Source organism: Nothobranchius furzeri, chromosome 10, assembly GCF_043380555.1.
Source record: "Nothobranchius furzeri strain GRZ-AD chromosome 10, NfurGRZ-RIMD1, whole genome shotgun sequence".
Classification (NCBI taxonomy): Eukaryota; Metazoa; Chordata; class Actinopteri; order Cyprinodontiformes; family Nothobranchiidae; genus Nothobranchius; species Nothobranchius furzeri.
This window is the reverse complement of record NC_091750.1, coordinates 58,584,806-58,607,914: the sequence shown is the minus strand read 5'-3', so window position 1 is coordinate 58,607,914 and position 23,109 is coordinate 58,584,806. Positions and strand designations below refer to the sequence as shown.

Sequence of the window (23,109 nt, the reverse complement as noted above, 5' to 3'; positions counted from 1 at the left end):
CTGCATTAGGCGTTTCTTATGCGAAAATCTTGATATTTGAGAAAGAGTAATTAATCTTGATATTCTAGCTATAGAAAATAATGTAGTACTTCTCGATCAATTTTTGTCATTACATGTAGCAGACATGTCATTTACCTGTGCTTTATTTAGCACCGTCGAAATATGCCTGTCTAGGCACCGAGCTTATTCTGCTTTCCTCTAGCTATCTGTTATATTGTAATAAACACAAAGGCACTGCTGGGATTTGAACCCAGGATATCCTGTTTACTAGACAGGCACTTTGACCAACTAAGCCACAGCGCCTGATGTAAGTGAAGAAAAGAACTGGATAAACGTTTTTGCTAAGCAAATATCTAGAGCTTGTAGAAAAATATATTAGTCTTATTGGTAAAGCAATGCAAGCTACTGTAGTACTTCTCAATAAGATTTAGTTAAGACATGTCCCAGAAGAGCATATCATCTGTACATCATATGTCATGTAAACTATTTGATTGTTTACTTCCCGGAATCATTGTGTTTCCAAACAACTATTGCGTCAAACACAACTCAGAGGCACTGCTGGGATTTGAACCCAGGATCTCCTGTTTACGAGACAGGCGCTTTGGCCACTAAGCTACAGCGCCTGTTTTGAAAGATATATGGGACTGCATTAGGCGTTTCTTATGCGAAAATCTTGATATTTGAGAAAGAGTAATTAATCTTGATATTCTAGCTATAGAAAATAATGTAGTACTTCTCGATCAATTTTTGTCATTACATGTAGCAGACATGTCATTTACCTGTGCTTTATTTAGCACCGTCGAAATATGCCTGTCTAGGCACCGAGCTTATTCTGCTTTCCTCTAGCTATCTGTTATATTGTAATAAACACAAAGGCACTGCTGGGATTTGAACCCAGGATATCCTGTTTACTAGACAGGCACTTTGACCAACTAAGCCACAGCGCCTGATGTAAGTGAAGAAAAGAACTGGATAAACGTTTTTGCTAAGCAAATATCTAGAGCTTGTAGAAAAATATATTAGTCTTATTGGTAAAGCAATGCAAGCTACTGTAGTACTTCTCAATAAGATTTAGTTAAGACATGTCCCAGAAGAGCATATCATCTGTACATCAAATGTCATGTAAACTATTTGATTGTTTACTTCCCGGAATCATTGTGTTTCCACACAACTACTGAGTCAGAAACAACTCAGAGGCACTGCTGGGATTTGAACCCAGGATCTCCTGTTTACGAGACAGGCGCTTTGGCCACTAAGCTACAGCGCCTGTTTTTAAAGACATATGGGACTGCATTAGGCATTTCTTATGCGAAAATCTTGATATTTGAGAAAGAGTAATTAATCTTGATATTCTAGCTATAGAAAATAATGTAGTACTTCTCGATCAATTTTTGTCATTACATGTAGCAGACATGTCATTTACCTGTGCTTTATTTAGCACCGTCGAAATATGCCTGTCTAGGCACAGAGCTTATTCTGCTTTCCTCTAGCTATCTGTTATATTGTAATAAACACAAAGGCACTGCTGGGATTTGAACCCAGGATCTCCTGTTTACTAGACAGGCACTTTGACCAACTAAGCCACAGCGCCTGTTGTAAATGAAGAAAAGAACTGGATAAACGTTTTTGCTAAGCAAATATCTAGAGCTTGTAGAAAATTATATTAGTCTTATTGGTAAAGCAATGCAGGCTACTGTAGTACTTCTCAATAAGATTGAATTAGGACATGTTCCACAAGAGCATATCATCTGTACATCAACTGTCATGTAAACTATTTGATTGTGTACTTCCCGGAATCATTGTGTTGCCAAACAACTATTGCGTCAAACACAACTCAGAGGTACTGCTGGGATTTGAACCCAGGATCTCATGGTTACTAGACGGGAACTTTGACCAACTAAGCCACAGCGCCTGCTGTAAATGAAGAAAAGAACTGGATAAACGTTTTTGCTAAGCAAATATCTAGAGCTTGTAGAAAATTATATTAGTCTTATTGGTAAAGCAATGCAGGCTACTGTAGCACTTCTCAATAAGATTTAGTTAAGACAGGTCCCAGAAGAGCATATCATCTGTACATCAACTGTCATGTAAACTATTTGATTGTTTACTTCCCGGAATCATTGTGTTTCCAAACAACTATTGCGTCAAACACAACTCAGAGGCACTGCTGGGATTTGAACCCAGGATCTCCTGTTTACTAGACAGGCACTTTGACCAACTAAGCCACAGCGCCTGATGTAAGTGAAGAAAAGAACTGGATAAACGTTTTTGCTAAGCAAATATCTAGAGCTTGTAGAAAAATATATTAGTCTTATTGGTAAAGCAATGCAAGCTACTGTAGTACTTCTCAATAAGATTTAGTTAAGACATGTCCCAGAAGAGCATATCATCTGTACATCAAATGTCATGTAAACTTTTTAATTGTTTACTTCCCGTAATCATTGTGTTTCCACACAACTACTGAGTCAGAAACAACTCAGAGGCACTGCTGGGATTTGAATCCAGGATCTCCTGTTTACAAGAAAGGCGCTTTGGCCACTAAGCTACAGTGCCTGCTTTGAAAGACATATGGGACTGCATTAGGCTTTTCTTATGCGAAAATCTTGATATTTGAGAAGGAGTAATTTATTTATCTTGATATTCTAGCTATAGAAATTAATGTAGTACTTCTCAATGAATTTTTGTCATTACATGTAGCAGACTTGTCGTTTATCTGTGCTTTATTTAGCACCATCAAAATACAACTGTCTAGGCACCGAGCTTATTCTGCTTACCCTTAGCTATCTGTTGAATTTTAATAAACACAAAGGCACTGCTGGGATTTGAACCCATGATCTCTTGCTTACTAGACAGAAACTTTGACCAACTAAACCACAGCGCCTGCTTTAAATGAAGAAAAGAACTGGATAAACGTTTTTGCTAAGCAATTATCTAGAGCTTGTAGAAAATTAGATTAGTCTTATTGGAAAAGCAATGCAGGTTACTGTAGTACTTCTCAATAAGATTTAATTAAGACATGTCCCATAAGAGCATATCATATGTACATCAACTGTCATATTAACAATTTGATTGTTTACATCCCGGAATCATTGTGTTTCCACACAACTATTGCGTCAAACACAACTCAGAGGCACTGCTGGGATTTGAACCCAGGATCTCCTGTTTACTAGACAGGCACTTTGACCAACTAAGCCACATCGCCTGATGTAAGTGACGACAAGAACTGGATAAACGTTTTTGCTAAGCAAATATCTAGAGCTTGTAGAAAAATATATTAGTCTTATTGGTAAAGCAATGCAAGCTACTGTAGTACTTCTCAATAAGATTTAGTTAAGACATATCCCAGAACAGCATATCATCTGTACATCAAATGTCATGTAAACTATTTGATGGTTTACTTCCCGGAATCATTGTGTTTCCACACAACTACTGAGTCAGAAACAACTCAGAGGCACTGCTGGGATTTGAATCCAGGATCTCCTGTTTACAAGAAAGGCGCTTTGGCCACTAAGCTACAGTGCCTGCTTTGAAAGACATATGGGACTGCATCAGGCTTTTCTTATGCGAAAATCTTGATATTTGAGAAGGAGTAATTTATCTTGATATTCTAGCTATAGAAATTAATGTAGTACTTCTCAATGAATTTTTGTCATTACATGTAGCAGACTTGTCGTTTACCTGTGCTTTATTTAGCACCATCAAAATACAACTGTCTAGGCACCGAGCTTATTCTGCTTTCCTCTAGCTATCTGTTATATTGTAATAAACACAAAGGCACTGCTGGGATTTGAACCCAGGATCTCCTGTTTACTAGACAGGCACTTTGACCAACTAAGCCACAGCGCCTGCTGTAAATGAAGAAAAGAACTGGATAAACGTTTTTGCTAAGCAAATATCTAGAGCTTGTAGAAAATTATATTAGTCTTATTGGTAAAGCAATGCAGGCTACTGTAGTAATTCTCAATAAGATTTAGTTAAGACAGGTCCCAGAAGAGCATATCATCAGTACATCAACTGTCATGTAAACTATTTGATTGTTTACTTCCCGGAATCATTGTGTTTCCAAACAACTATTGCAACAAACACAACTCAGAGGCACTGCTGGGATTTGAACCCAGGATCTCCTGTTTACTAGACAGGCACTTTGACCAACTAAGCCACAGCGCCTGATGTAAGTGAAGAAAAGAACTGGATAAACGTTTTTGCTAAGCAAATATCTAGAGCTTGTAGAAAAATATATTAGTCTTATTGGTAAAGCAATGCAAGCTACTGTAGTACTTCTCAATAAGATTTAGTTAAGACATGTCCCAGAAGAGCATATCATCTGTACATCAAATGTCATGTAAACTATTTGATTGTTTACTTCCCGGAATCATTGTATTTCCATACAACTACTGAGTCAGAAACAACTCAGAGGCACTGCTGGGATTTGAACCCAGGATCTCCTGTTTACGAGACAGGCGCTTTGGCCACTAAGCTACAGCGCCTGTTTTAAAAGACATATGGGACTGCATTAGGCGTTTCTTATGCGAAAATCTTTATATTTGAGAAAGAGTAATTAATCTTGATATTCTAGCTATAGAAAATAATGTAGTACTTCTCGATCAATTTTTGTCATTACATGTAGCAGACATGTCATTTACCTGTGCTTTATTTAGCACCGTCGAAATATGCCTGTCTAGGCACCGAGCTTATTCTGCTTTCCTCTAGCTATCTGTTATATTGTAATAAACACAAAGGCACTGCTGGGATTTGATCCCAGGATTCATGTTTACTAGACAGGCACTTTGACCAACTAAGCCACAGTGCCTGCTGTAAATGAAGAAAAGAACTGGATAAACGTTTTTGCTAAGCAAATATCTAGAGCTTGTAGAAAATTATATTAGTCTTATTGGTAAAGCAATGAAGGCTACTGTAGTACTTCTCAATAAGATTGAATTAGGACATGTTCCACAAGAGCATATCATCTGTACATCAACTGTCATGTAAACTATTTGATTGTGTACTTCCCGGAATCATTGTGTTGCCAAACAACTATTGCGTCAAACACAACTCAGAGGTACTTCTGGGATTTGAACCCAGGATCTCCTGGTTACTAGACGGGCACTTTGACCAACTAAGCCACAGCGCCTTATGTAAATGAAGAAAAGAACTGGATAAATGTTTTTGCTAAGCAAATATCTAGAGCTTGTAGAAAAATATATTAGTCTTATTGGTAAAGCAATGCAAGCTACTGTAGTACTTCTCAATAAGATTTAGTTAAGACATGTCCCAGAAGAGCATATCATCTGTAAATCAAATGTCATGTAAACTATTTGATTGTTTGCTTACCGGAATCATTGTGTTTCCACACAACTACTAAGTCAGAAACAACTCAGAGGCACTGCTGGGATTTGAACCCAGGATCTCCTGTTAACAAGACAGGCGCTTTGAACACTAAGCTACAGCGCCTGCTTTGAAAGACATATGGGACTGCATTAGGCTTTTCTTATGCGAAAATCTTGATATTTGAGAAAGAGTAATTAATCTTGATATTCTAGCTATAGAAAATAATGTAGTACTTCTCGATCAATTTTTGTCATTACATGTAGCAGACATGTCATTTACCTGTGCTTTATTTAGCACCGTCGAAATATGCCTGTCTAGGCACCGAGCTTATTCTGCTTTCCTCTAGCTATCTGTTATATTGTAATAAACACAAAGGCACTGCTGGGATTTGAACCCAGGATCTCCTGTTTACTAGACAGGCACTTTGACCAACTAAGCCACAGCGCCTGATGTAAGTGAAGAAAAGAACTGGATAAACGTTTTTGCTAAGCAAATATCTAAGCTTGTAGAAAAATATATTAGTCTCATTGGTAAAGCAATGCAAGCTACTGTAGTACTTCTCAATAAGATTTAGTTAAGACATGTCCCAGAAGAGCATATCATCTGTACATCAAATGTCATGTAAACTATTTGATTGTTTACTTCCCAGAATCATTGTGTTTCCACACAACTACTGAGTCAGAAACAACTCAGAGGCACTGCTGGGATTTGAACCCAGGATCTCCTGTTTACGAGACAGGCGCTTTGGCCACTAAGCTACAGCGCCTGTTTTTAAAGACATATGGGACTGCATTAGGCGTTTCTTATGCGAAAATCTTGATATTTGAGAAAGAGTAATTAATCTTGATATTCTAGCTATAGAAAATAATGTAGTACTTCTCGATCAATTTTTGTCATTACATGTAGCAGACATGTCATTTACCTGTGCTTTATTTAGCACCGTCGAAATATGCCTGTCTAGGCACCGAGCTTATTCTGCTTTCCTCTAGCTATCTGTTATATTGTAATAAACACAAAGGCACTGCTGGGATTTGAACCCAGGATCTCCTGTTTACTAGACAGGCACTTTGACCAACTAAGCCACAGCGCCTGCTGTAAAAGAAGAAAAGAACTGGATAAACGTTTTTGCTAAGCAAATATCTAGAGCTTGTAGAAAATTATATTAGTCTTATTGGTAAAGCAATGCAGGCTACTGTAGTACTTCTCAATAAGATTGAATTAGGACATGTTCCACAAGAGCATATCATCTGTACATCAACTGTCATGTAAACTATTTGATTGTTTGCTTCCCGGAATCATTGCGTTGCCAAACAACTATTGCGTCAAACACAACTCAGAGGTACTGCTGGGATTTGAACCCAGGATCTCCTGGTTACTAGACGGGCACTTTGACCAACTAAGCCACAGCACCTTATGTAAATGAAGAAAAGAACTGGATAAACGTTTTTGCTAAGCAAATATCTAGAGCTTGTAGAAAATTATATTAGTCTTATTGCTAAAGCAATTCAAGCTATTGTAGTACTTCTCAATAAGATTTAGTTAAGACATGTCCCAGAAGAGCATATCATCTGTACATCAACTGTCATGTAAACTATTTGATTGTTTACTTACCGGAATCATTGTGTTTCCACACAACTACTGAGTCAGAAAAGACTCAAAGGCACTGCTGGGATTTGAACCCAGGATCTCCTGTTTACAAGACAGATGCTTTGGCCACTAAGCTACAGCGCCTGTTTTGAGAGACCAATGACACTGCATTAGGCTTTTCTTATGCGATAATCTTGGTATTTGAGAAAGAGTAATTTATCTTGATATTCTAGCTATAGGAAATTAATGTAGTACTTCTCAATGAATTTTTGTCATTTTATGTAGCAGACTTGTCGTTTACCTGTGCTTTATTTAGCACCGTCAAAATATGACTGTCTAGGCACTGAGCTTATTCTGCTTTCCCTTAGCTATCTGTTGTATTTTAATAAACACAGAGACTCTGCTGGGATTTGAACCCATGATCTCCTGTTTACTAGACAGAAACTTTGACCAACTAAGCCACAGCGCCTGATGTAAGTGACGAAAAGAACTGGATAAACGTTTTTGCTAAGCAAATATCTAGAGCTTGTAGAAAAATATATTAGTCTTATTGGTAAAGCAATGCAAGCTACTGTAGTACTTCTCAATAAGATTTAGTTAAGACATGTCCCAGTAGAGCATATCATCTGTACATCAAATGTCATGTAAACTATTTGATTGTTTACTTCCCGGAATCATTGTGTTTCCACACAACTACTGAGTCAGAAACAACTCAGAAGCACTGCTGGGATTTGAACCCAGAATCTCCTGTTTACGAGACAGGCGCTTTGGCCACTAAGCTACAGCGCCTGTTTTCAAAGACATATGGGACTGCATTAGGCGTTTCTTATGCGAAAATCTTGATATTTGAGAAAGAGTAATTAATCTTGATATTCTAGCTATAGAAAATAATGTAGTACTTCTCGATCAATTTTTGTCATTACATGTAGCAGACATGTCATTTACCTGTGCTTTATTTAGCACCGTCGAAATATGCCTGTCTAGGCACCGAGCTTATTCTGCTTTCCTCTAGCTATCTGTTATATTGTAATAAACACAAAGGCACTGCTGGGATTTGAACCCAGGATCTCCTGTTTACTAGACAGGCACGTTGACCAACTAAGCCACAGCGCCTTATGTAAATGAAGAAAAGAACTGGATAAACGTTTTTGCTAAGCAAATATCTAGAGCTTGTAGAAAATTATATTAGTCTTATTGCTAAAGCAATTCAAGCTATTGTAGTACTTCTCAATAAGATTTAATTAAGACATGTCCCAGAAGAGCATATCATCTGTACATCAACTGTCATGTAAACTATTTGATTGTTTACTTCCTGCAATCATTGTGTTTCCACACAACTACTGAGTCAGAAAAGACTCAGAGGCACTGCTGGGATTTGAACCCAGGATCTCCTGATACAAGACAGGTGCTTTGGCCACTAAGCTACAGTGCCTGTTTTGAGAGACCAATGACACTGCATTAGGCTTTTCTTATGTGATAATCTTGATATTTGAGAAAGAGTAATTTATCTTGATATTCTAGCTATAGGAAATTAATGTAATACTTCTCAATGAATTTTTGTCATTTTATGTAGCAGACTTGTCGTTTACCTGTCTTTTTTTAGCACCGTCGAAATATGCCTGTCTAGGCACCGAGGTTATTCTGCTTTCCCTTAGCTATCTGTTGTATTTTAATAAACACAGAGACTCTGCTGGGATTTGAACCCAGGATCTCCTGTTTACTAGACAGGCACTTTGACCAACTAAGCCACAGCGCCTGCTGTAAATTAAGAAAAGAACTGGATAAACGTTTTTGCTAAGCAAATTTCTAGAGCTTGTAGAAAAATATATTAGTCTTATTGGTAAAGCAATGCAAGCTACTGTAGTACTTCTCAATAAGATTTAGTTAAGACATGTCCCAGAAGAGCATATCATCTGTCCATCAACTGTCATGTAAACTATTTGATTGTTTACTTCCCGGAATCATTGTGTTTCCAAACAACTATTGCATCAAACACAACTCAGAGGTACTGCTGGGATTTGAACCCAGGATCTCATGTTTACTAGACAGGCACTTTGACCAACTAAGCCACAGCGCCTGATGTAAATGAAGAAAAGAACTGGATAAACGTTTTTGCTAAGCAAATATCTAGAGCTTGTAGAAAATTATATTAGTCTTATTGGTAAAGCAATGCAAGCTACTGTAGTACTTCTCAATAAGATTTAGTTAAGACATGTCCAAGAAGAGCATATCATCTGTACATCAAATGTCATGTAAACTTTTTGATTGTTTACTTCCCGTAATCATTGTGTTTCCAAACAACTATTGCATCAAACACAACTCAGAGGTACTGCTGGGATTTGAACCCAGGATCTCATGTTTACTAGACAGGCACTTTGACCAACTAAGCCACAGCGCCTGATGTAAATGAAGAAAAGAACTGGATAAACGTTTTTGCTAAGCAAATATCTAGAGCTTGTAGAAAATTATATTAGTCTTATTGGTAAAGCAATGCAAGATACTGTAGTACTTCTCAATAAGATTTAGTTAAGACATGTCCAAGAAGAGCATATCATCTGTACATCAAATGTCATGTAAACTATTTGATTGTTTACTTCCCGGAATCATTGTGTTTCCAAACAACTATTGCATCAAACACAACTCAGAGGTACTGCTGGGATTTGAACCCAGGATCTCATGTTTACTAGACAGGCACTTTGACCAACTAAGCCACAGCGCCTGATGTAAATGAAGAAAAGAACTGGATAAACGTTTTTGCTAAGCAAATATCTAGAGCTTGTAGAAAATTATATTAGTCTTATTGGTAAAGCAATGCAAGCTACTGTAGTACTTCTCAATAAGATTTAGTTAAGACATGTCCAAGAAGAGCATATCATCTGTACATCAAATGTCATGTAAACTTTTTGATTGTTTACTTCCCGTAATCATTGTGTTTCCACACAACTACTGAGTCAGAAACAACTCAGAGGCACTGCTGGGATTTGAATCCAGGATCTCCTGTTTAACAAGAAAGGCGCTTTGGCCACTAAGCTACAGTGCCTGCTTTGAAAGACATATGGGACTGCATTAGGCTTTTCTTATGCGAAAATCTTGATATTTGAGAAGGAGTAATTTATCTTGATATTCTAGCTATAGAAATTAATGTAGTACTTCTCAATGAATTTTTGTCATTACATGTAGCAGACTTGTCGTTTACCTGTGCTTTATTTAGCACCATCAAAATATAACAGTCTAGGCACCGAGCTTATTCTGCTTACCCTTAGCTATCTGTTGAATTTTAATAAACACAAAGGCACTGCTGGGATTTGAACCCATGATCTCCTGCTTACTAGACAGAAACTTTGACCAACTAAGCCACAGCACCTGCTGTAAATGAAGAAAGAACTGGATAAACGTTTTTGCTAAGCAATTATCTAGAGCTTGTAGAAAATTAGATTAGTCTTATTGGAAAAGCAATGCAGGCTACTGTAGTACTTCTCAATAAGATTTAATTAAGACATGTCCCATAAGAGCATATCATCTGTACATCAACTGTCATGTTAACAATTTGATTGTTTACATCCCAGAATCATTGTGTTTCCACAACAACTATTGCGTCAAACACAACTCAGAGGCACTGCTGGGATTTGAACCCATGATCTCCTGTTTACTAGACAGGCACTTTGACCAACTAAGCCACAGCGCCTGATGTAAATGACGAAAAGAACTGGATAAACGTTTTTGCTAAGCAAATATCTAGAGCTTGTAGAAAAATATATTAGTCTTATTGGTAAAGCAATGCAAGCTACTGTAGTACTTCTCAATAAGATTTAGTTAATACATGTCCCAGAAGAGCAAATCATCTGTACATCAAATGTCATGTAAACTATTTGATTGTTTGCTTACCGGAATCATTGTGTTCCCACACAACTACTGAGTCAGAAACAACTCAGAGGCACTGCTGGGATTTGAACCCATGATGTCCTGTTAACAATACAGGCGCTTTGGCCACTAAGCTACAGCGCCTGTTTTGAAAGACATATGGGACTGCATTAGGGGTTTCTTATGCGAAAATCTTGATATTTGAGAAGGAGTAATTAATCTTGATATTCTAGCTATAGAAAATAATGTAGTACTTCTCAATCAATTTTTGTCATTACATGTAGCAGACATGTCATTTACCTGTGCTTTATTTAGCACCGTTGACATATGCCTGTCTAGGCACCGAGCTTATTCTGCTTTCCTCTAGCTATCTGTTATATTATAATAAACACAAAGGCACTGCTGGGATTTGAACCCAGGATCTCCTGTTTACTAGACAGGCACTTTGACCAACTAAGCCACAGCGCCTGCTGTAAATGAAGAAAAGAACTGGATAAACGTTTTTGCTAAGCAATTATCTAGAGCTTGTAGAAAACTATATTAGTCTTCTTGGAAAAGCAATGCAGGCTACTGTAGTACTTCTCAAGAAGATTTAATTAAGACATGTCCCAGAAGAGCATATCTGTACATCAACTGTCATGTTAACAATTTAATTGTTTACATCGCGGAATCATTGTGTTTACACAACAACTGTTGCGTCAAACTCAACTCAGAGGCACCGCTGGGATTTGAACCCAGGATCTCCTGTTTACAAGACAGGCGCTTTGGCCACTAAGCTACAGCGCCTGTTTTGAAAGACATATGGGACTGCATTAGGCGTTTCTTATGCGAAAATCTTGATATTTGAGAAAGAGTAATTAATCTTGATATTCTTGCTATAGAAAATAATGTAGTACTTCTCGATCAATTTTTGTCATTACATATAGTAGACATGTCATCTACCTGTGCTTTATTTAGCACCGTTGAAATATGCCTGTCTAGGCACCGAGCTTATTCTGCTTTACTCTAGCTATCTGTTATATTGTAATAAACACAAAGGCACTGCTGGGATTTGAACCCAGGATCTCCTGTTTACTAGACGGGCACTTTAACCAACTAAGCCACAGCGCCTGCTGTAAATGAAGAAAAGAACTGGATAAACGTTTTTGCTAAGCAAATATCTAGAGCTTGTAGAAAATTATATTAGTCTTATTGGTAAAGCAATGCAGGCTACTGTAGTACTTCTCAATAAGATTGAATTAGGACATGTCCCACAAGAGCATATCATCTGTACATCAACTGTCATGTAAACTATTTGATTGTTTACTTCCCGGAATCATTGTGTTGCCAAACAACTATTGCGTCAAACACAACTCAGAGGTACTGCTGGGATTTGAACCCAGGATCTCCTGGTTACTAGACGGGCACTTTGATCAACTAAGCCACAGCGCCTTATGTAAAGGAAGAAAAAAACTGGATAAATGTTTTTGCTAAGCAAATATCTAGAGCTTGTAGAAAATTATATTAGTCTTATTGGTAAAGCAATGCAAGCTACTGTAGTACTTCTCAATAAGATTTAGTTAAGACATGTCCAAGAAGAGCATATCATCTGTACATCAAATGTCATGTAAACTTTTTGATTGTTTACTTCCCGTAATCATTGTGTTTCCACACAACTACTGAGTCAGAAACAACTCAGAGGCACTGCTGGGATTTGAATCCAGGATCTCCTGTTTAACAAGAAAGGCGCTTTGGCCACTAAGCTACAGTGCCTGCTTTGAAAGACATATGGGACTGCATTAGGCTTTTCTTATGCGAAAATCTTGATATTTGAGAAGGAGTAATTTATCTTGATATTCTAGCTATAGAAATTAATGTAGTACTTCTCAATGAATTTTTGTCATTACATGTAGCAGACTTGTCGTTTACCTGTGCTTTATTTAGCACCATCAAAATATAACAGTCTAGGCACCGAGCTTATTCTGCTTACCCTTAGCAACTGTTGAATTTTAATAAACACAAAGGCACTGCTGGGATTTGAACCCATGATCTCCTGCTTACTAGACAGAAACTTTGACCAACTAAGCCACAACACCTGCTGTAAATGAAGAAAGAACTGGATAAACGTTTTTGCTAAGCAATTATCTAGAGCTTGTAGAAAATTAGATTAGTCTTATTGGAAAAGCAATGCAGGCTACTGTAGTACTTCTCAATAAGATTTAATTAAGACATGTCCCATAAGAGCTTATCATCTGTACATCAACTGTCATGTTAACAATTTGATTGTTTACATCCCAGAATCATTGTGTTTCCACAACAACTATTGCGTCAAACACAACTCAGAGGCACTGCTGGGATTTGAACCCAGGATCTCCTGTTTACTAGACAGGCACTTTGACCAACTAAGCCACAGCGCCTGATGTAAATGACGAAAAGAACTGGATGAACGTTTTTGCTAAGCAAATATCTAGAGCTTGTAGAAAAATATATTAGTCTTATTGGTAAAGCAATGCAAGCTACTGTAGTACTTCTCAATAAGATTTAGTTAATACATGTCCCAGAAGAGCAAATCATCTGTACATCAAATGTCATGTAAACTATTTGATTGTTTGCTTACCGGAATCATTGTGTTCCCACACATCTACTGAGTCAGAAACAACTCAGAGGCACTGCTGGGATTTGAACCCATGATGTCCTGTTAACAATACAGGCGCTTTGGCCACTAAGCTACAGCGCCTGTTTTGAAAGACATATGGGACTGCATTAGGGGTTTCTTATGCGAAAATCTTGATATTTGAGAAGGAGTAATTAATCTTGATATTCTAGCTATAGAAAATAATGTAGTACTTCTCAATCAATTTTTGTCATTACATGTAGCAGACATGTCATTTACCTGTGCTTTATTTAGCACCGTTGACATATGCCTGTCTAGGCACCGAGCTTATTCTGCTTTCCTCTAGCTATCTGTTATATTGTAATAAACACAAAGGCACTGCTGGGATTTGAACCCAGGATCTCCTGTTTACTAGACAGGCACTTTGACCAACTAAGCCACAGCGCCTGCTGTAAATGAAGAAAAGAACTGGATAAACGTTTTTGCTAAGCAATTATCTAGAGCTTGTAGAAAACTATATTAGTCTTCTTGGAAAAGCAATGCAGGCTACTGTAGTACTTCTCAAGAAGATTTAATTAAGACATGTCCCAGAAGAGCATATCTGTACATCAACTGTCATGTTAACAATTTAATTGTTTACATCGCGGAATCATTGTGTTTACACAACAACTATTGCGTCAAACTCAACTCAGAGGCACCGCTGGGATTTGAACCCAGGATCTCCTGTTTACAAGACAGGCGCTTTGGCCACTAAGCTACAGCGCCTGTTTTGAAAGACATATGGGACTGCATTAGGCGTTTCTTATGCGAAAATCTTGATATTTGAGAAAGAGTAATTAATCTTGATATTCTTGCTATAGAAAATAATGTAGTACTTCTCGATCAATTTTTGTCATTACATATAGTAGACATGTCATTTACCTGTGCTTTATTTAGCACCGTTGAAATATGCCTGTCTAGGCACCGAGCTTATTCTGCTTTACTCTAGCTATCTGTTATATTGTAATAAACACAAAGGCACTGCTGGGATTTGAACCCAGGATCTCCTGTTTACTAGACGGGCACTTTGACCAACTAAGCCACAGCGCCTGCTGTAAATGAAGAAAAGAACTGGATAAACGTTTTTGCTAAGCAAATATCTAGAGCTTGTAGAAAATTATATTAGTCTTATTGGTAAAGCAATGCAGGCTACTGTAGTACTTCTCAATAAGATTGAATTAGGACATGTCCCACAAGAGCATATCATCTGTACATCAACTGTCATGTAAACTATTTGATTGTTTACTTCCCGGAATCATTGTGTTGCCAAACAACTATTGCGTCAAACACAACTCAGAGGTACTGCTGGGAATTGAACCCAGGATCTCCTGGTTACTAGACAGGCACTTTGATCAACTAAGCCACAGCGCCTTATGTAAAGGAAGAAAAAAACTGGATAAATGTTTTTGCTAAGCAAATATCTAGAGCTTGTAGAAAATTATATTAGTCTTATTGCTAAAGCAATTCAAGCTACTGTAGTACTTCTCAATAAGATTTACTTAAGACATGTCCCAGAAGAGCATATCATCTGTACATCAATTGTCATTTAAACTATTTGATTGTTTACTTCCCGTAATCATTGTGTTTCCACACAACTACTGAGTCAGAAAAGACTCAGAGGCACTGCTGGGATTTGAACCCAGGATCTCCTGTTTACAAGACAGGTGCTTTGGCCACTAAGCTACAGCGCCTGTTTTGAGAGACCAATGACACTGCATTAGGCTTTTCTTATGCGATAATCCTGATATTTGAGAAAGAGTAATTTATCTTGATATTCTAGCTATAGGAAATTAATGTAGTACTTCTCAATGAATTTTTGTCATTTTAAGTAGCAGACTTGTCGTTTACCTGTGCTTTATTTAGCACCGTCGAAATATGACAGTCTAGGCACCGAGCTTATTCTGCTTTCCCTTAGCTATCTGTTGTATTTTAATAAACACAGAGACTCTGCTGGGATTTGAACCCAGGATCTCCTGTTTACTAGACAGGCACTTTGACCAACTAAGCCACAGCGCCTGATGTAAGTGAAGAAAAGAACTGTATAAACGTTTTTGCTAAGCAAATATCTAGAGCTTGTAGAAAAATATATTAGTCTTATTGGTAAAGCAATGCAAGCTACTGTAGTACTTCTCAATAAGATTTAGTTAAGACATGTCCCAGAAGAGCATATCACCTGTCCATCAACTGTCACGTAAACTATTTGATTGTTTACTTCCCGGAATCATTGTGTTTCCAAACAACTACTGAGTCAAACACAACTCAGAGGCACTGCTGGGATTAGAACCCAGGATCTCCAGTTTACTAGACAGGCACTTTGACCAACTAAGCCACAGCGCCTGATGTAAGTGTCGAAAAGAACTGGATTAACCTTTGTAATAAAAATGAACTTGTCATCTGTTGTATAATTGCTTTATATAAGTTATTGATCACTACTGTTTGTCAATCACACCTATCATGAGGATGTAACATAGACTGTACATATACTGGACAAACGGATTCCATTGGCTTCAATAACACGTTTGTTGTCTATAATGGGAGGTGGCCACCACCGCCATTTTGACCGTGTCACAGGTTCCGTCCAGCCCAGACAATTCCATAAAAGGGAAGAGAGGAGGCGCTGAGGGTGGGGCTGTAAGGCTGGGCTCGAGTGACGACACCCAGGCGAACTAGCTACGAGCTAACCTGAAGCTAACCCTGGCTAACCCAAAGCTAAAGCGGAGGTGGGAGCCGAGCTAACGGATGTAGCCACCTAGCTTCAACCCAACCGGAGCTAACTGGAACACCCATCGACCTGAACCTTACACGGAGTTTAGGTGGAGGTTTTCTGCGCCTGTTCGTGAGAAGTACCTGTATTAAAAAAGTTTTAAATCGGTAAGTTTATAATTTATTTCCGTAATGAAAACATTTTGCTTTGAGCAAGTTTTTAGTACAGTTTTTTTCGGCGCTATCACTCCTGAGTCGCACCAGCCATTAAATGTATCATGAATAAGAGAAAATATATTTAAGTCGTATTTTGGGGGGACATTTTATTATCCTTCTTACAAAATCTGAGACCAAGCGTTTCACATTGCAACACAAGCACCGGTAACCATAACAGAATGAACAACAGCCAGCAGAGGAGAGGATGGCGGTGTTTCAAACCCTCCCGGCCGGCGAAGACAGCTCATTCCTGGGCTGGAGCCGGCCTTCAGCACCCCGCCACAGGCTCTAACAGATGCTGGCGGTGTTTGAAACCCTCCCAGCGGGACAGGGGAACTCATTCTTGTGTGGGTCGGAGTCGGCCCGCAGCAGCGTGGTGTAGCCTACATATTTTGTTATATAAGTCGCTCCGGAGTATAAGTAGCAGGACCTGCCAGAAAATGTAAAAAAGTGCGAGTTATAGTCCGGAAAATATTGCAGTTATTAGTATTCGAGCTAAATTAGCAGCGTAAATACATTTAATATATTTCCAAAATGTTATACTTGTTTGTATCTTGTACAGCCAACTAGTCTTTATTCTGGACTCAGTACAATTTACCAAAAGTAAAGAGACATTCTACAGATGAAGTAAGCACAAGATAACTTACTGGAAGACACGGAATTATCATCAGAACCAGAACAAGAGAGCCTGATAACAGTCGTGAAAATAACAGTTAAAAAGTATGTATGTATAATAGAAATAAAAATATATTAGAATTGGTGTAACTCACTGTGATCCAAACAATAAATCAGCCATAGCTGATTAGTAAATATGACATGAGGTCTGGGAGTTTTTAATTTTCATTTTTTTGTTAGATCTGTTTAAATGTCACCATGGCAGCCTGTGTGTCTCCAACATCAGCTACACAAGCAGCAAGTTCCACATACCTGTCTCACCACTTCATGTATGGTTTTGTACTTTAAACAATTATGACAAACCTGTTATTTTTTCTCCATAGCCATTTGGATCATTGGAGACAGCTGAGTGAGGCGTGGTGCCCAGAGAGCTGCAGAGACAACCTTGGCCTCCCTGACGTCTGTGTCTCCTGGTTCGGTTGGGGTGGACCATCGACATACATACATGTGCCGACACTTTGTGCCCTGTTTTATAAAATGTAGTGTTAAAAATAAATGTTTTTGCTCAATTACTGGAATTTCTTTGGTTAAGACAAAAGTGAGGAATAATCATTTACAAGTTATTTGTACAACAGGCCCATTTTAAATCCCAACAGTTTCTTAGCAGACAATAGAAATGTGTTCTTTACTAACTTTACTTGGTTTAAAACTCTTACTAAAATAGTGCCGTATTGCAAAACCCAATCATACTTGTTATGTATACATTAGCTTTGTAGATATTTTTTACAGATATATATTTGTGTGCAACAAATCCAAACTTAAATAGTTTGTCATTCTTTATTGAAAATCAACAAAATACAGTTATACAGAAGTGTGGGAAAATGATAATGTGAAAGTATTGCTATTTAAATGTAATCCTATTTATATTTAAAAAGAAAAACTCTAAAAATGTCCTGTACAGCATCATGACAGAAGAATGGTGGTCTGTCTGTCAGAATGTGCTGAACAGATTTGCTCTTTGAGGAGGAGTGTCATGTTTGGAGGAAGGTACTTAACCCAAGACATGCAGAATACAACACTGACCAAAAACTGATGGAAAAAATGATTTATTTATAAGGAGGAACTTGAGGTGCACAGATAAGTCTGTGGTTGGAACTGCAAAAACAGCTCAGCATCTGGAGGAGGGAGAACACAGGTGAGCTTAGGTTCTGGTTTCAAAATCCATTGTAGGCAGGCAGAGGTGTTCAGCAGACTTACTGTGGTGGGTGTATGTGTTGGCTGGAGGAGAGAGAGGTAGAGAGGAAGCGCAGGAGAGGGAGCAGAGGTGGAGAGAAGCGGGGCGTCCTGGTGGATGGGGCAACGGGTGAGATGAGAGGTGGGTTATGGAGGGTGGTGATAAGGTCCGTGTGTTGAATATCCAAATCCTGGAGTAGAGGTCAGTATCCAATGAGGTCGACAGGAATCCTGAAGAATGGTAAATCCAATATAAGAGCAAAAACACTACGAAATAACATTAATCCTAGGAACACTAGAGGTAACACGAGTGGCTGGTTACTGCCAAAACTGAGGCAATCTTCTGGCGTCAAATTTTGTCCTCCATCCACCTTAAATAGGAAAGCACCCCGCTGATCGCTGATCAGGAACGGCTGGGGTGGAGTCACCAGAACCATGAAGAACGTGTCTCCAGAGACAACTCGGGTCCTGGTACCGATCAGGAAAGCGGACCTTATCACCCAGAGCTGCCAGGTCACGCTCAAAGCCTTCATGTTCACGCTGCAGAGCCTGAACGCTGGCCAGGTCGTGGCCGTAGTTGTCTGTGTTCAGGGCCTGGTTCTTCTCCACGATCCACTCTTTGGTCTCATCAGCGGCTCTGAGAAGACATCAGAACTCCGTCTGAGTGTGGGTCCAAACTCTACTGACCCGTAAGCGGCGCATAAGTGTGCGGGGTACCTGTGGAAGCGCTACACCTCATGGGCGCTGCCCAGCATGTTGCAGCGAGCGCCAGCGGTTGTTCAGCTCCTGGAGAGAAACCAAACCCAGTGAGATGAAGGTGGACGCCAGTGGGCTGGACGCCGGACGAGGAAACCTGGAGACGGATCGCTCAGACAGGAAGGGAAGAGCTTCCTCTTACCTTGATGGAATTAAAGTTAGCCGTCGTCTGAATGCCCAACCGTACGGTCTGAGGTCAAAGGTCACAGGAAACACACACCAGTCAGCAGTCATACAGATGCATAAAGATAACTGTAGCCATGGCAACCAGCTGACATGTCCCCACTTTCACCAGCACCTGGTGCCTGCCGGGTCACCTGAATTCCTGTGTGATTTCAGCACGGTCGGCCGTGACTGCGGCCATCAGAGGTGACCTCTGATCAGCTGAATGAACTCACCTTCTAGGGTGACGCCGTGTTACCCCGGGTTTCCACGGGAGCCGTCAGCAGCACGTTACTGCAGCAGCACGTCTTGCTCGCGTAAGCTGCTGCTTGGCCCTTCCCACGAGACGCGAAGCAGCAGGGGAGCAGCTGTCACCGACCGAGCACGAAGTCACTCGAGTGACTTCGTCAGTAAACACAACAACAAGCAGGAGAAAATTACAACATGGTTTGTGTTTTATGTTCTGTCCGTTTTATAATCGCCAATACGGACCTGAAAAACAAAGGAGACCGCTAGCTAGGTGAAAACTTCTCACGGGACCACTCAGTTAGTAACCTTTTTTAAAAGTAAAGCAACCGGAAGGCAGTACGTTCTTTATTCTGAAAATCTCGGTAGCTTCTCTCAATTTCCGCGTCCGATTTCCTGTCTTTCCTTCCCCAAAAATGTCGAACTTGACCCGTTTCAGAGGCGTCGCGCGTAGAAAATAGAACCGGCGCGTAAGGGCCGCGACATGCTGCTCCTGAGACGCGGCCGACTCGCGCTGCTGACGGCACCGGTGGAAAAGGTTCTGTTGACCACAGCGGTTCCTATCAGCAGCTATGACGTGCTGCTGCAGTAACGTGCTGCTGACGACTCCTGTGGAAAGCCGTGTTAGAGTCGGCTTCATCCTGTAAACAAACAAATGAGTGGTAACAAAAACACCACGTCTGGTTCTGGTGGAGGCGGAGGACAACACGCACCTTTCCAGGAGCAGAACCCAGATGTTCTTGTTGCTACAAACAGAGACGAGCAGAGTTAACAAACCAGGAAGTGAGAGGGACCAGCTGCTGCAGACAGGTGACGCTCACCTGAGCCTGAACCATAGGAGCCTCCTCAGCCATCAGACCTTCTGACTCCAGTTCAGATGCCACCTTGTTGATGTCCCTCAGGCGGGACTCGTTGGCCTTCAGGTCCTGCAGGACAAAAGCACCTGCTGATTATCACCTGAGCTGATCTGACAGCTGCTGCTGGAAGACGGAGAGGAGGAAAAGTCCGACCTTCTGGAAGTCGTCAAACTTCTTCTGCAAGACCTCGACCTGCTCCAGGTCCGACCCGTCTCTCCATCCTCATTCAGCTAAAGACGCGAGTTCAAGTAAAACAACCTAAAGTCACACAAACACAAAGCAGGTGTGGAGATGTTCGCTCTGAGCTGGAGGTCGTTCCTCGGCTGTGAAGGGCACACGAACCTTGTTGGTGCTGTTGAGCAGCGTGAGGATGTCGCCCTTCTTCATGGTGACCTCTCCAGGACTCTTCTCCTGGTAGTCGTACAGAGCCAGAACCAGCTCCTTCCCGGTCTCATCGTCAGTTGGAGCCACTTGTTGCTGTTGGGTTAACAGGTCTGGTGTTAGAACGTGGTGGATAAGAATGTTCTGACGGGCCGAGGGTTCTGAACCAGCGAAGTGACCTGGACCCAAACAAAGTGAGCCAGAACCTGCAGAAACCTCAGAAACATGTCAGGACCAGACCTGCTCTACCTTCCTCCATTATGGTCTCTCCTTTCTGGGTGACAGCCTTGATGCGAGGTTCATGACCTGTGATCTCAGCCTGCAGAGCCTCGTGCTTCTTCAGCAGGTTCTGGACACCAATCAGGTCCTTCCCTGAGGACACATGTTAGAGTTCAGCATTATGCAGTAGACAGACCAGTTTAACCTAGGGGTTTCTTTCTTCTACAATCTGCTCTTTAACTGTATTATTTCCTGCTATTTCAGCTGTTAACTTTATTTTTTCTGTAAGTGTTTTTCTCCCCAGAAGAAGCTACAATGATGTTCTGCTGAGCTGTGGTGGCCTCATGGAGGGGGCCATCGTCTAGCACACTGCTGCTAACCACTTAATCATTCTCCCTCTCCTGATAATAACATTTTACTTTCTTTGATGTTGGATGTACTACTGCTAGTTTACCCGTTTAATTATAGATTCACTAGGATAAATACAATAAAGTTTATCTCTCGCCAAATAGAATATTTACTAAGAAATCACAATGTAACGTGTGTGTGTGTGTGTGTGTAAAAGCCATGCGTAGTGTTTATTTATAAATCATATGTTGTTGGATTTTATCCAGAATCAAGACTTTGAAAATATATAGTTTAATTACAGTTTGATTTATTTGACATCTGTATAATGTTTATTATTTTGTTTTTTCCCCCTAAATACCTAACGTTTTAGTTAACATGAATATTAGTCATTCATCACAATACATGAAGTTACACATTTTAAATTTTAATAGGGGAAGACTGCAGGAGGGAGCAGTAAAATACAGGGGGTCCCCTGCAAAAACTAACTTTACGAGTCTGATGAAAGTTGCTGGTATTCCCGCTGCTTCTTCGGTAAACAGCGCCAACAAAAACAAAGAAACTTGGGATCTTGTCGGCGTGGCAGTGGGATTTAAGGGAAACGCTGTATGCCCTATAGACTTCTCAACGAGCTGCAGTATTTCTCCGGTCAGATCTGTCTCCGAGTTCCACGAGCGGTCAGCCCGCAGCAGCGAGGCGCCGCATCGATCAGCCTGCCCGGCCTGACCGCTGGGGATTACCGGATGAAAGAATAGAGCACAGAAGTGTCCCCCCAAGCGGCGCGCCCCGTCATATTTCAACCCATTTTTATCTTAAATGCACTGGGTTTTACCCTATTACCCATTTAAATATGCCCTATTAATTATTTTACCATATTTTACATTTAAATTTCATGGTTAAACAGTACATGCTACATGTTAAACTGATAGTTAGCTAGCTACTTCGGTAAACTCAGCTAGTTTAAAGGCAGCAGTGACATAAAATACAAATATAGATTTTAACTTACCGAAAAAAATGAAGTGGAGACTCCTTGGACGCTCTATTAGCGCAATTAATACCACAGCAAGTCCTTTTGTCCAACAATTGCACCAATATTATCCAAAACAGAATTCACAAGCACAGAGACTCAAAATCCCGACACAGTTTCCAGGAGAGACCGAGGCTGTACTGAGGCCTTTCCACGGAGCTAGCTCTGTGGTCACGTGGGTCTGAGGCGGCGGTCACGTGTGTCGGATGCTCATTAATTATACAGAATTTTAGGCTTTCAATACACTTAAACAGAAGAGTGAGAAAAAAATTCACCCCCCTCAGAGTTGTCATGAGTATAAACTAGATAATTTAGACAAAAAACCATTTTTTGAACCAGGCTGTAAACATGTTTATTTCTGCTGTGAAAATGGCATTTTTAACATGGGAGTCAATGAGGATTTGCTCGCTTCTGGTACCAGCCCCCAGCGGATGAGGGTGGAACTGCAATTTTTCTTACTTCCGGGTTGGGACCATTTTCTGAGCGGCATTGTGGGGGCTTGGGATGTAATCAAGGGTAATCATGGTAGAGCCGAACATAATGTGATCATGAGGATGTAATCAAGGGTAATCATGGTGGAGGTGTGCAGCTTTGCACGCACATCAGTGGATGTATAAGGAGCAGAGCAGAGCTCAGGTTGTTAGAGCTGCTTGAAGGATTCTACCTGACGAGGTTCATGGATTACATGTGTTCAGTTCTTCACCTATCATGGATTACGTTTTCTAACTGGGGTGTTCAGCTCTCCACCCATAAGCAACGGTAAGAGAAATGTTTTGTTCATGATTGATAACTTGTATAAATGCCGGTTGAATAAAGCCTTGTTGTTCATCTGATATTCAAGTTGTGTTTCATTGTTTCTGGCGTCGACTTGACAACGATCCTGATTAAATAAATATAAAGTCTAAAAAGAGACTTTGAGTCTTTTAAGGTAATTAAAATAA

The 23,109-nt window shown here is 40.0% G+C and overlaps 1 protein-coding gene and 25 non-coding genes across 30 annotated transcripts; all 26 read right to left on the bottom strand.

The window, feature by feature from the left end:
* Positions 1 to 229: 229 nt before the first annotated feature.
* trnat-agu (transfer RNA threonine (anticodon AGU)) lies at positions 230 to 303 on the bottom strand. Its single transcript has one exon. It is a non-coding gene; the product is annotated as a tRNA-Thr (tRNA).
* A 247-nt stretch (positions 304 to 550) lies between these two features.
* trnat-cgu (transfer RNA threonine (anticodon CGU)) lies at positions 551 to 623 on the bottom strand. The gene has a single exon. It is a non-coding gene; the product is annotated as a tRNA-Thr (tRNA).
* Positions 624 to 873: 250 nt separating this feature from the next.
* Positions 874 to 947, bottom strand: trnat-agu (transfer RNA threonine (anticodon AGU)). The gene has a single exon. It is a non-coding gene; the product is annotated as a tRNA-Thr (tRNA).
* A 247-nt stretch (positions 948 to 1,194) lies between these two features.
* Positions 1,195 to 1,267, bottom strand: trnat-cgu (transfer RNA threonine (anticodon CGU)). Its single transcript has one exon. It is a non-coding gene; the product is annotated as a tRNA-Thr (tRNA).
* Positions 1,268 to 1,517: 250 nt separating this feature from the next.
* trnat-agu (transfer RNA threonine (anticodon AGU)) lies at positions 1,518 to 1,591 on the bottom strand. The gene has a single exon. It is a non-coding gene; the product is annotated as a tRNA-Thr (tRNA).
* A 568-nt stretch (positions 1,592 to 2,159) lies between these two features.
* On the bottom strand, positions 2,160 to 2,233 carry trnat-agu (transfer RNA threonine (anticodon AGU)). Its single transcript has one exon. It is a non-coding gene; the product is annotated as a tRNA-Thr (tRNA).
* Positions 2,234 to 2,480: 247 nt separating this feature from the next.
* On the bottom strand, positions 2,481 to 2,553 carry trnat-ugu (transfer RNA threonine (anticodon UGU)). The gene has a single exon. It is a non-coding gene; the product is annotated as a tRNA-Thr (tRNA).
* Positions 2,554 to 3,449: 896 nt separating this feature from the next.
* trnat-ugu (transfer RNA threonine (anticodon UGU)) lies at positions 3,450 to 3,522 on the bottom strand. The gene has a single exon. It is a non-coding gene; the product is annotated as a tRNA-Thr (tRNA).
* A 250-nt stretch (positions 3,523 to 3,772) lies between these two features.
* trnat-agu (transfer RNA threonine (anticodon AGU)) lies at positions 3,773 to 3,846 on the bottom strand. Its single transcript has one exon. It is a non-coding gene; the product is annotated as a tRNA-Thr (tRNA).
* A 247-nt stretch (positions 3,847 to 4,093) lies between these two features.
* trnat-agu (transfer RNA threonine (anticodon AGU)) lies at positions 4,094 to 4,167 on the bottom strand. Its single transcript has one exon. It is a non-coding gene; the product is annotated as a tRNA-Thr (tRNA).
* A 247-nt stretch (positions 4,168 to 4,414) lies between these two features.
* Positions 4,415 to 4,487, bottom strand: trnat-cgu (transfer RNA threonine (anticodon CGU)). Its single transcript has one exon. It is a non-coding gene; the product is annotated as a tRNA-Thr (tRNA).
* Positions 4,488 to 5,378: 891 nt separating this feature from the next.
* On the bottom strand, positions 5,379 to 5,451 carry trnat-ugu (transfer RNA threonine (anticodon UGU)). Its single transcript has one exon. It is a non-coding gene; the product is annotated as a tRNA-Thr (tRNA).
* Positions 5,452 to 5,701: 250 nt separating this feature from the next.
* trnat-agu (transfer RNA threonine (anticodon AGU)) lies at positions 5,702 to 5,775 on the bottom strand. Its single transcript has one exon. It is a non-coding gene; the product is annotated as a tRNA-Thr (tRNA).
* A 246-nt stretch (positions 5,776 to 6,021) lies between these two features.
* Positions 6,022 to 6,094, bottom strand: trnat-cgu (transfer RNA threonine (anticodon CGU)). Its single transcript has one exon. It is a non-coding gene; the product is annotated as a tRNA-Thr (tRNA).
* A 250-nt stretch (positions 6,095 to 6,344) lies between these two features.
* On the bottom strand, positions 6,345 to 6,418 carry trnat-agu (transfer RNA threonine (anticodon AGU)). The gene has a single exon. It is a non-coding gene; the product is annotated as a tRNA-Thr (tRNA).
* Positions 6,419 to 6,986: 568 nt separating this feature from the next.
* trnat-ugu (transfer RNA threonine (anticodon UGU)) lies at positions 6,987 to 7,059 on the bottom strand. The gene has a single exon. It is a non-coding gene; the product is annotated as a tRNA-Thr (tRNA).
* A 572-nt stretch (positions 7,060 to 7,631) lies between these two features.
* Positions 7,632 to 7,704, bottom strand: trnat-cgu (transfer RNA threonine (anticodon CGU)). The gene has a single exon. It is a non-coding gene; the product is annotated as a tRNA-Thr (tRNA).
* Positions 7,705 to 11,170: 3,466 nt separating this feature from the next.
* Positions 11,171 to 11,244, bottom strand: trnat-agu (transfer RNA threonine (anticodon AGU)). Its single transcript has one exon. It is a non-coding gene; the product is annotated as a tRNA-Thr (tRNA).
* A 245-nt stretch (positions 11,245 to 11,489) lies between these two features.
* trnat-ugu (transfer RNA threonine (anticodon UGU)) lies at positions 11,490 to 11,562 on the bottom strand. The gene has a single exon. It is a non-coding gene; the product is annotated as a tRNA-Thr (tRNA).
* Positions 11,563 to 11,812: 250 nt separating this feature from the next.
* On the bottom strand, positions 11,813 to 11,886 carry trnat-agu (transfer RNA threonine (anticodon AGU)). Its single transcript has one exon. It is a non-coding gene; the product is annotated as a tRNA-Thr (tRNA).
* Positions 11,887 to 13,098: 1,212 nt separating this feature from the next.
* On the bottom strand, positions 13,099 to 13,172 carry trnat-agu (transfer RNA threonine (anticodon AGU)). Its single transcript has one exon. It is a non-coding gene; the product is annotated as a tRNA-Thr (tRNA).
* Positions 13,173 to 13,742: 570 nt separating this feature from the next.
* On the bottom strand, positions 13,743 to 13,816 carry trnat-agu (transfer RNA threonine (anticodon AGU)). Its single transcript has one exon. It is a non-coding gene; the product is annotated as a tRNA-Thr (tRNA).
* Positions 13,817 to 14,061: 245 nt separating this feature from the next.
* trnat-ugu (transfer RNA threonine (anticodon UGU)) lies at positions 14,062 to 14,134 on the bottom strand. Its single transcript has one exon. It is a non-coding gene; the product is annotated as a tRNA-Thr (tRNA).
* A 250-nt stretch (positions 14,135 to 14,384) lies between these two features.
* Positions 14,385 to 14,458, bottom strand: trnat-agu (transfer RNA threonine (anticodon AGU)). The gene has a single exon. It is a non-coding gene; the product is annotated as a tRNA-Thr (tRNA).
* A 568-nt stretch (positions 14,459 to 15,026) lies between these two features.
* trnat-ugu (transfer RNA threonine (anticodon UGU)) lies at positions 15,027 to 15,099 on the bottom strand. The gene has a single exon. It is a non-coding gene; the product is annotated as a tRNA-Thr (tRNA).
* A 2,666-nt stretch (positions 15,100 to 17,765) lies between these two features.
* Positions 17,766 to 22,658, bottom strand: LOC139072114 (spectrin alpha chain, non-erythrocytic 1-like). 5 transcript variants are annotated; one of them, XM_070555366.1, is made up of 10 exons: positions 22,148 to 22,658; positions 20,827 to 20,949; positions 20,539 to 20,756; positions 20,350 to 20,426; positions 20,161 to 20,265; positions 20,053 to 20,085; positions 19,074 to 19,121; positions 18,893 to 18,961; positions 18,547 to 18,812; positions 17,766 to 18,406 (listed from the first exon to the last, which is right to left on the bottom strand). In XM_070555366.1, the coding sequence occupies exons 2-5, from the start codon at positions 20,834 to 20,836 to the stop codon at positions 20,259 to 20,261; spliced, it is 312 nt and encodes a 103-aa protein (XP_070411467.1). In that variant the 5' UTR covers positions 20,837 to 20,949; positions 22,148 to 22,658; the 3' UTR covers positions 17,766 to 18,406; positions 18,547 to 18,812; positions 18,893 to 18,961; positions 19,074 to 19,121; positions 20,053 to 20,085; positions 20,161 to 20,258. The 5 variants fall into 5 exon arrangements, with proteins under 5 accessions (XP_070411467.1, XP_070411470.1, XP_070411466.1 ...); XM_070555369.1 differs by having other exon boundaries at positions 17,766 to 18,812; positions 20,350 to 20,454; XM_070555365.1 differs by having other exon boundaries at positions 17,766 to 18,812.
* Positions 22,659 to 23,109: the final 451 nt, after the last annotated feature.

What these genes read in the sequence shown, in the direction of transcription:
- LOC139072114 (XM_070555365.1), bottom strand. An exon ending in TGCTCAACAGCACCAACAAG is followed by an intron (nt 20,427 to 20,538) that starts GTTCGTGTGCCC and finishes TCGCGTCTTTAG; the next exon opens with CTGAATGAGGATGGAGAGAC.